Below are 10,607 nucleotides of genomic sequence, written 5' to 3'. Positions count from 1 at the left end.
ATTCACAATTTATGAACTTGGATTTTACCAAAAGTTTTTATATCAACTGCCAAAGACACAATCCTAATTTTCACTGGTGAATACATTTCAGACACCCTTTAAATTTTATAGATGAATACATTTCAGAGTTGTAGTTAGGGTCTATAGACACACCAGACCCTAGGATATACTATTTCAAAAGCTAGATATACCTGCAGTTTTTTATACAACTCCTCATCATGACTTTTTTCCATGAAATTTTTATCCTTATTCCTAGCTCTTCAAAGCTGCATTAGCTCTTCATTTTAATCTTAAACTTATCATCCAATATTATATCAAGTGTTTCACCGTATATGCTTTAGTTTGCATTAGTAATTGAAAGGAACTTCTTTACTGTCCAAGTAGAATTAACTGGTTTTACATTTCTGGGCCTAATACAACTATGCTAGTCTGACAAAGACTTGGTCGTGTTTGGAAACGCGATTGGAACCACGTTTCCTCAAAATTTAATTTTTTTTTGCTAATTTTTTTTAATATTTTCATATCGTTTTGATATATTGATCTAAAAAATAATTTTAAAAAGATAAAAAAAATATTATTTTAATATATTTTTAAGTGAAAAACAATTTGAACCGCAACCGCTATTTTAATGTATTTTTAATCATGAAATATTTGCTACTAGAAAGCAAAAAAAGCATAAATTTGCCATATATAATTGTTACCCATGCATTTAGCTCCAATATTTTCCTTCTAATTATTGTACCTTTTTAGATGGTATCCATGTTTCAATTTATATTCTATAAGAACATTTCTAAAGTGAGAGATATTATTGAAAACCTAACATTTAATAAACTTAATTGATTCTTCAACAGCTACTTTAAATATTTTATCCTTAAAGTGAAATGTAGGATCAACAATCATCATTTTCTTTTTCTTTCCATCCCTTCCACTTTCATCCCCATTGCCTTCATAACTACTACTAGAAGTTTCACCATCTTCAACATTATCTTTATCATTGCTTAACTTTTATTAATTTTCTAAGTCTGTTGCACCATCCAATATTTGACCAAAACAAGCATCTTTTTATAAATTATCAATCCATTCATCTTCATTTATATTCAAGAATTAAATCCTTCTCATTTGAAATAATATAATCCTTGTCATCTTTACTAGAATCCATATCTTAGTAATCTTTCTCATATTCCTCACTTCCTGTATTATAATTTGAACTACCTACAATTTTATTATAATTACCAACACCCTATTATAATAATTAATAACTCTGAGGAGTGCAACTTAACTGGTTAGGTTCTAAGTTTGCTTTCCTAAAAATCACCAGTTCGAATTTCACAAACCTCAGGGTCACTGGAGATTTATATAGTCGTTAACTTCAGAGCCTATAAAATTCGTCGAGGTGTGCGTAAGATAACCTAAACACCCACATTAATTTAAAAAAAAAAGAATTAGTACCATAATTTCTGTCATCCTTACCGATATCCACAATTATAGTTCCACCATGTCCAGAAGCCAAACTAGCACCATCATCATCTTCATTAAAATCCAAACCTTCTTAAATAATCAATATAACTTTATTACCATCATCGTTGAAAGAACATTTTATTCCAGCATAGACCTACCAGCAATATTTGGTTTGTCTATATAACACTTGGGCGATTTTGGAACGAAGATTGGTAAAGCGAGGAAATCGAGCTGCAACTCAGATCTTCAATCATTGGAAGAGTCAATCTCCTGCTGATGCCACTTGGGAGTTTGCTGAGGACTTTAATCTCGGGTTTCCATAATTTGACCTCGAGGAATAGGCTGAAAATGAAGGGGAAAAATGTTATGAATTGAAATTGATAGGAGGGAAATCCACGTAGCTCAGCTGGTACTCTTGAATCAAAGATAGTTTACTGTGACTCTACAAAACGCAGCAGGTTACTTATTGTCCAACGCAACGTTTTGATGTTAGTTAATTTAGTTATTTACAGTTGTTTTAAGTACACGTGTTGTAGGAGAAAGAGCCTAGAATATTGTAGCTCTTCTTAAAAGGCTGGTTTTGTAATAGAATTTGGATTATGCAAAAACAGAATGAATGAATGAGGCACCAGATGTTTTCTCTCTCACTTGATTTCTCCTCCTCTTCTTCTTCGTCTTCTCTACTCTAATCTACATTCAATATTCTTCCATTGTCATTGCTTAGCTCAACGTCCCTGGATTATCTGTTAGTAGGAACCATTCCACTAGTCACCGCACCGACTAGTATGTTGCAACAAACATAGCAAGTGATGGCATGCTGTCACAGATCACGCACAAATTCAGCAAGAAGAATCCACTCAATCGACATTTATTTCATCCAAGAATCATGCAAATGAAAACTCAATCATATCTCCAGAAGATAACATTAAAAGCTGAAAGTAGTTTCCATAGCTGTACCTCGTGCAATGTTACTGTGTTTCAAAATTCAAAATGTATACCATGTATAGAATATATGTGCAAAAGCTTAACCTATAAATAATAACACTTCATGCATACAGAAGGATTGAAGTTATTTCCAAATATTCATTCTCTGTAAGAATTACTTTAGTCTTTGTTTAGGTCCTTTTGCACATTCATTTAATGATCTCTTTTATTAGCCTATCTAAAGGAAGATTCTATTTGTTATTTTCCCATATAAAGCAATAAGCATATCCTAAGCTGTCATGTCTATTCAAATATTGAATTGTATTTTATCCAGAAATTAACTGTTAATTACAAGTATACAAATTTCAAGATATATAGCAAATTAAGGCACGTCCTGAATAAAAATGCCGAATATAATACTGTCCAAGTCCAAGCCATCATGCTGGATTGCAATGTGTCCTGGGTGCAGCAGTATTGCTCACCACGTTGCTCACCCCTCCTCTCCTACTGTGCATACAATTAGTCTCCCTTTCCTTTCTATATTTTATTTCTCAGATTAGTAACCCAGTCGGGCAACCAGTCCTATAAAAGGGCATGATGATGGTAGCGTCCCATATCAACAATCTAAAGTTCTATCCCTGTCGTCTTTGCAATGGCTCTAACCCATTCCTCCTCCGCCACCTTATTCCTCCTCTTGTCATTGTCAGTCATTGCCTCTGCTGGCGGTTACGGCTATGACCAAAAGCCAGATACAGCCAAGCCAAATTATACTTACAACTCAAAATCAAAGCCAGACACTTCCAAACCCAAGTATAGTTATGACCCAAAACCACAGCCAGACGTTGTCAAACCAGACCTCCACAAACCATATTACGACTCCAATCCGAAGCCAACCCTCCCCAAACCAAAGTTCACAGAACCAAAACCAGACAACGGGTATGACTCAAAACCATACCTTGGCCAGCCAACCATCCCCAAACAAGACACTGCCAAGCCAAATTATGGTTACAACCCAAAACCAGAAGTTCCCAAACCGAAATTGACAATGCCAAAACCCAACTATGGTAATGACCCGAAACCAAAGTTGATCGTACCCAAACCAGACACTGCCAAGCCAAATTATGGTTACAACCCAAAACCAGATGTTCCCAAACCAAATGATGAATATGTTCCAAAACCAAAGATGACTGTACCGAAACCCGATCATGGTTATGTCGACCCAAAAGAAAAGGTTTATGAACAACCAAAGTCAACTACACCAAAGCCAGAGATTATCACGCCACATGATGGGTATGCCCAGAAACCAAATCTCCCGGAACCAAAGTTATACATACCAAAACCACGTAATGACAAACTGGACTATGACTATGAGTATAGCCCAATCGGCATAGAAGGTTTTGTCCTCTGCAAACAAGGCTCTAACTATACCCCTATTGAAGGTAATTTCTACACCCTCTTTATTCTTCCTCGGATTCAATGTAATAATTTGTTTCGCTTGTATTATTATTCTTACAGATGCTGCTGATCAATGATATTCTTTCGTTATGTTTTCCTCACAAAAACTATTTTTTGTGTGTGTAGGAGCTGTGATAAGAATAGCCTGTACTGCTGTGGACCAGTATGGTTACAAGAAAGTCCCTTTCTCCTGCTTGACAGAAGCAACTAATGCAAAGGGCTACTACTTCAAAACATTGCCAGCTTTAAAGCTCACAGAATGCAAGGCTTACCTTGAAAGCTCTCCATTGAAAACCTGCAACGTTCCAACAGATATGAACTATGGGATTACGGGTGCTCCCCTTTCAGCTTATCACATTCTCCATGACAAGAAAATAAAACTGTACTCCATGAGGACTTTCTTCTACACCTCGACGGCACCTACATCAACCCCTGCTGGTTATTAAATTGTCTTCTCTCCATGACTACAATTCATCTATTTTTTACGTTAATGTTTAAAGCTGTTGTAACGGCTTGATTTCCTTCATGTTGTAACTTGTATGGGCTTTTTGTCTTGATGATCAGTTTCATTATCGAGAGAGTTTTGTGATAAACATTCTTCAGTTAAGATATTTCTTTCTTTTCTCTTTGAGAGATTAATGATGTATCAGTATCACCAAATATTAATTAATGAACCACAAGGTCATTGGTTTTTTTTTTTTAAAAAATAAGTTAAAGACTCGTCTTTTTTGCATTTTGTCCTCTGGTTTTATCATGTTTCCATTTCAATGTGTGCGTTTATAAATACTAAGTTACTTGGCATGTGCTTCGTAAATTTATTGTTTAAATTAATTTATAGTATTTATTTTCTATTTTTTAATAAGTTGTTTAGAATTATTTACAAATGAATAAATTTAAATGTTTATTGAATATAAATGTCCTTGATTTTCAAATAATTATATATAAATTTTGATAATATTATAATAAATTAATTATCACATAATTTTGATATAATTTAAGGGTTTTTGTATTTTAAGACTTTAAATTTCTTCTCGGCTTATTTTAAGTCTTTTAGATTTTTAATAGTTAAAATACAATATTAATATAATATTATATAGTTGAGGAGGGATTTAAGTAGATTATTTTTAAGGTTGACGATGTTTTTCAATGAATAATAATAATAATAATAATAATAATAATAATAATAATAATAATAATACAAAGGTAAAAATGTTTGGGTTTTTTATTTATTAGAAGGAACTTAAGCAAGATTTGATTCATAACAAGTAAAAGAAATTTTATTACATTTCTTTTCAAACCAAGCTTTATATTGTTTGTTGTAGTCCATTTTTACATGTCCTTTCTTATTATAAAAATAACATTTGATAGTAAAATTATCTTTTTATTTCTCATTAACTTAATTTTCTAGGTGCATTTTGTTTCTTTAATTTGGTGGGATTTGTTTTCCATTCCCTTCTTACTAACTTTGAGGTACTAGCAATGTTGTATGTTTCTTTCATGTTTTAAACATACTTGCACTTAAATACACATGTTTATCAATTTAATTACTTATGCTTCATTGATCCTTCATTATTGGTGTTGTGATTAATTTTGAACGGACCAAACTGAGAAGGAAGTGAATTCAGAATGAATTGAAACAGAAAACTATCATTTACATGCATTCTTAAAGCATTTAGCTATGCAACTTTATCTGCCTTGTCGAGAATATGATGTTGAACTCCTCTAGTACCATCATACTTCATGCATGGTAGTTAATTCTTCTATAAAAGGGCTTGCTAGTGACTTGTCAACTGATCCTTCACTGAATTCATAAATTCCTTGGGATTTTTCATCTATAATTGAGAGGTTTTGATGTTGTTCGCCGGAATTATCCTCATTAACGTCAAACTAAGCATATTTGACCTCTCTCCGGCTTTCATTTCAAAGACTTGTTCATCAGTATTGTCATCGGTAATAGCTTGGGTTTTATTCGTCAAAAGTGAAAAGTCCAAATCCAAAGTGTTAATCAGACTTGCCCGTACCAAAATACTTGAAGTATATGATTGCAACACAGTGGGGATTAAGGCTAAAACTTCAAAAAACATTCTGACAATGAAGCTTAAGTCTATAATATAGAATTTTATAATTCTAAATTAATAGACCTTTGAAGAATATATAATATCGTTGTCTTTAAGATCATAATTTATGAGTAATCTTTTATTTGATTTAATTATATCTATAAGGTTTAGCAATCTAGGTCACTTTGGCGACAATTACACTAAAAAATCTCACAGTGCAAGATTAATCAACAATATTATCTAACTCTTTTATTAAGTAAACTTTAATGTGATCATAAAAAAAAAAACTTAGGATATTATGGCTACTCCTAATAGACTTCACAATTCACCTTTCTCTACTACCCATATTTTTCTATGTTCTTAATATATATATATATATATAGCAAGAACCACGCTCCACTACCAATTGAAAGAATACATTATGTCATGAATATTAATGACTGGAACAATAAAATGAATTCTGTGGTAGCCACACTCATAGAATATTATTCACCATAATAATTTTTATATATTTTGTTTATGTGTTTTTAATTTCATAATTTAACAACTCAATTTTTTTATTTAGTTTTTTTTATCCTTTAACATTAAGATGTTTTGTAAATTATGCTTTATATTTTATGTTTTTATATTGGGTTATATATTAGTCTTATAGGTTTAGTTTTCTCTTTTTCTCTTTTTCTTGATTTCAACCTTCAACATTTTATCTGTTAGAAGTTAGGCTTCATTATTTTTTTTATTTACTTTTTATGAATTTATCTTGAACTCATGACTCAAATCGCGAGTTTAATAGATTAACTCGATTTAACTCAGGTCAATTTTTTTGATTGCTCTTTCTATTTTTTTATTTTATTCTTTAATATTGGGTTGGTTGAATTTTGAGCTTTCTAATTTTTTTTTATTTCTTTTCTATAAAGTTATTAGAATCTCATGATCTGTATCATAAATTTAGTAAATTGACTCTATTTATTTTTTTCGGGTCCTTTTTTAATTGAGCTCTCCGCTACCAATTGAAAGAATAATTTGTCATAAATATTAATGACTAGAACAATGAAATGAATTCAATTGGGCTATTATACCAATTGAAAGAATATTAGTTATTAGAAATAAATATAAAGATCATTGTGATAGGTTGTTATGGATTATTTTCCCATATAAAGCAATAAGCATATCCTAAGCAGTCATCATGTCTATTCAAATATTGAATTATATATATTTTATCCAGAAAGAAACTGTTAATTACAAGTGTACAAATTACAAGATATATAGCAAATTAAGGCACGTCCTGAATAAAAATGCCGAATATATATAATACTGTCCAAGTCCAAGCCATCATGCTGGATTGCAATGTGTCCTTGGTGCAGCAGTATTGCTCACCACGTTGCTCACCCCTCCTCTCCTACTGTGCATACAATTAGTCTCCCCCTTTCCTTTCTATATTTTATTTCTCAGATTAGTAACCCAGTCGGGCAACCAGTCCTATAAAAGGCCATGATGATGGTAGCGTCCCATATCAACAATCTAAAGTTCTATCCCTGTCCTCTTTGCAATGGCTCTAACCCATTCCTCCTCCGCCACCTTATTCCTCCTCTTGTCATTGTCAGTCATTGCCTCTGCTGGCGGTTACGGCTATGACCAAAAGCCAGATACAGCCAAGCCAAATTATACTTACAACTCAAAATCAAAGCCAGGCACTTCCAAACCCAAGTATAGTTATGACCCAAAACCACAGCCAGACGTTGTCAAACCAGACCTCCACAAACCATATTACGACTCCAATCCGAAGCCAACCCTCCCCAAACCAAAGTTCACAGAACCAAAACCAGACAACGGGTATGACTCAAAACCATACCTTGGCCAGCCAGCCATTCCCAAACAAGACACTGCCAAGCCAAATTATGGTTACAACCCAAAACCAGAAGTTCCCAAACCGAAATTGACAATGCCAAAACCCAACTATGGTAATGACCCGAAACCAAAGTTGATCGTACCCAAACCAGACACTGCCAAGCCAAATTATGGTTACAACCCAAAACCAGAAGTTCCCAAACCGAAATTGACAATGCCAAAACCCAACTATGGTAATGACCCGAAACCAAAGTTGATCGTACCCAAACCAGACACTGCCAAGCCAAATTATGGTTACAACCCAAAACCAGATGTTCCCAAACCAAATGATGAATATGTTCCAAAACCAAAGATGACTGTACCGAAACCCGATCATGGTTATGTCGACCCAAAAGAAAAGGTTTATGAACAACCAAAGTCAACTACACCAAAGCCAGAGATTATCACGCCACATGATGGGTATGCCCAGAAACCAAATCTCCCGGAACCAAAGTTATACATACCAAAACCAGGTAATGACAAACTGGACTATGAGTATAGCCCAATCGGCATAGAAGGTTTTGTCCTCTGCAAACAAGGCTCTAACTATACCCCTATTGAAGGTAATTTCTACACCCTCTTTATTCTTCCTCGGATTCAATGTAATAATTTGTTTCGCTTGTATTATTATTCTTACAGACGCTGCTGATCAATGATATTCTTTCGTTATGTTTTCCTCACAAAAACTATTTTTTGTGTGTGTAGGAGCTGTGATAAGAATAGCCTGTACCGCTGTGGACCAGTATGGTTACAAGAAAGTCCCTTTCTCCTGCTTGACAGAAGCAACTAATGCAAAGGGTTACTACTTCAAAACATTGCCAGCTTTAAAGCTCACAGAATGCAAGGCTTACCTTGAAAGCTCTCCATTGAAAACCTGCAACGTTCCAACAGATATGAACTATGGGATTACCGGTGCTCCCCTTTCAGCTTATCACATTCTCCATGACAAGAAAATAAAACTGTACTCCATGAGGACTTTCTTCTACACCTCGACGGCACCTACATCAACCCCTGCTGGTTATTAAATTGTCTTCTCTCCATGACTACAATTCATCTATTTTTTACGTTAATGTTTAAAGCTGTTGTAACGGCTTGATTTCCTTCATGTTGTAACTTGTATGGGCTTTTGTCTTGATGATCAGTTTCATTATCGGGAGAGTTTTGTGATAAACATTCTTCAGTTAAGATATTTCTTTCTTTTCTCTTTGAGAGATTAATGATGTATCAGTATCACCAAATATTAATTAATGAACCACAAGGTCATTGATTTTTTTTTTTAAAAAAAATAAGTTAAAGACTCGTCTTTTTTGCATTTTGTCCTGTGGTTTTATCATGTTTCCATTTCAATGTGTGCGTTTATAAATACTAAGTTACTTGGCATATATGTGCTTCGTAAATTTATTGTTTAAATTAATTTATAGTATTTATTTTCTATTTTTTAATAAGTTGTTTATAATTATTTACAAATGAATAAATTTAAATGTTTATTGAATATAAATGTCCTTGATTTTCAAATAAATATATATAAATTTTGATAATATTATAATAAATTAATTATCACATAATTTTGATATAATTTAAGGGTTTTTGTATTTTAAGACTTTAAATTTCTTCTCGGCTTATTTTAAGTCTTTTAGATTTTTAATAGTTAAAATACAATATTAATATAATATTATATAGTTGAGGAGGGATTTAAGTAGATTATTTTTAAGGTTGACGATGTTTTTCAATGAATAATAATAATAATAATAATACAAAGGTAACTCTATTCTACTGTGGCATCCCTGGCATTGTATATTATGCCCGTTTGCTTTGCTTTTTTAAGAACTTAGCAAATGTACCAAGATTTTATCTTGACTTATCATATCTACCATAGTACTTATCATATCTATCTAGTTGTCTCTTGACTTTATTAATGTACATCACTTTTATCCGGATGATAAATTTAATAGATTAATTCTATTTATTTTTTAGAATTCTTTTTTAATTGAGCTTTGTAAATTTTTTTTTGATTTTTTTATAGGGTTATCCTAATTTTATAAATCAGGTCACGGGTATGGCATATTGACTTGGGTTAACTCGATTAATTTTTTAAATATTTTTTTAATTGAATATTTTTTCAAGATCTCCCACCAAGAACTCAATCTTCTTATTTTTTATTTAGTTTTTTTATTCATTTTCATCCTAAAATATTAGGTTATTTAGGAACTAGGTTTCATAATTTTTTTTAATTTGTTTTATGTGGAGTTTCTTGGTTCTTGTATTTAGTCTTTTTTTTTCAATTTGAAAATTTAATATTAGATCTATCGGAAATGTAGCTTTATAGTTTTTTTTATTTGTTTTTTATAAAGTTATATCGATCTTATAATCTACGTTATGAGTTTAACAAGTTAGCCTATATTGACTTGAGTTATTTTTTTTTTGTTTTTTTAAGTGATTTCTTTTTCTTATCTTATTCGTCAACATTGAGTTAGTTGAAAATTAAGTTTCATAGTTTTTTTTATTTGCTTTATATGGGGTTATCTTGATCGCATGACCAGAGTTGTGGGTTGACAAGTTAACCCCGGTTGATGCCGGTCATTTTTTAATTTAATATGTTTTTTTTACAATTTTATCCTTCAACATTGGATTGATTAGGAACTGACTTTCATAATTTATTTTGATTTGCTTTTTATAGGGTTATCTCGGTCTCATGATCCAATTGCAGATTTATCAAGTTAACACAAATCTATCCAATATGCCACAACCTTAATATTTGAAAAAAAATATCATCCAATATGTTGTTATATTAATATTTAAAAAAGATATCATTCAATATGCATTGTATTT

General features: G+C 32.1%; 2 protein-coding genes across 2 annotated transcripts; both read left to right on the top strand.

The window, feature by feature from the left end:
* Positions 1-3,014: 3,014 nt before the first annotated feature.
* LOC133683068 (proline-rich protein 3-like) lies at positions 3,015-4,476 on the top strand. Its single transcript, XM_062106579.1, has 2 exons — positions 3,015-3,821; positions 3,964-4,476. The coding sequence occupies exons 1-2, from the start codon at positions 3,035-3,037 to the stop codon at positions 4,281-4,283; spliced, it is 1,107 nt and encodes a 368-aa protein (XP_061962563.1). The 5' UTR covers positions 3,015-3,034; the 3' UTR covers positions 4,284-4,476.
* A 2,942-nt stretch (positions 4,477-7,418) lies between these two features.
* On the top strand, positions 7,419-9,090 carry LOC133683069 (pollen-specific leucine-rich repeat extensin-like protein 1). Its single transcript, XM_062106580.1, has 2 exons — positions 7,419-8,341; positions 8,484-9,090. Exons 1-2 carry the CDS (start codon positions 7,441-7,443, stop codon positions 8,801-8,803), a joined length of 1,221 nt encoding a protein of 406 aa, XP_061962564.1. The 5' UTR covers positions 7,419-7,440; the 3' UTR covers positions 8,804-9,090.
* Positions 9,091-10,607: the final 1,517 nt, after the last annotated feature.

This window comes from Populus nigra, chromosome 2, assembly GCF_951802175.1.
Source record: "Populus nigra chromosome 2, ddPopNigr1.1, whole genome shotgun sequence".
NCBI lineage: Eukaryota > Viridiplantae > Streptophyta > Magnoliopsida > Malpighiales > Salicaceae > Populus > Populus nigra.
Note: the sequence above shows the minus strand (reverse complement) of the source record. Positions and strands in the feature narration are given on the sequence as shown.

Coding starts and splice junctions, on each gene's coding strand:
- LOC133683069 (XM_062106580.1), top strand. CDS start 7,441: ATGGCTCTAACCCATTCCTCCTCCGCCACCTTATTCCTCCTCTTGTCA. Junction 8,342..8,483: donor TAACTATACCCCTATTGAAG/GTAATTTCTACA, acceptor TTGTGTGTGTAG/GAGCTGTGATAAGAATAGCC.
- LOC133683068 (XM_062106579.1), top strand. CDS start 3,035: ATGGCTCTAACCCATTCCTCCTCCGCCACCTTATTCCTCCTCTTGTCA. Junction 3,822..3,963: donor TAACTATACCCCTATTGAAG/GTAATTTCTACA, acceptor TTGTGTGTGTAG/GAGCTGTGATAAGAATAGCC.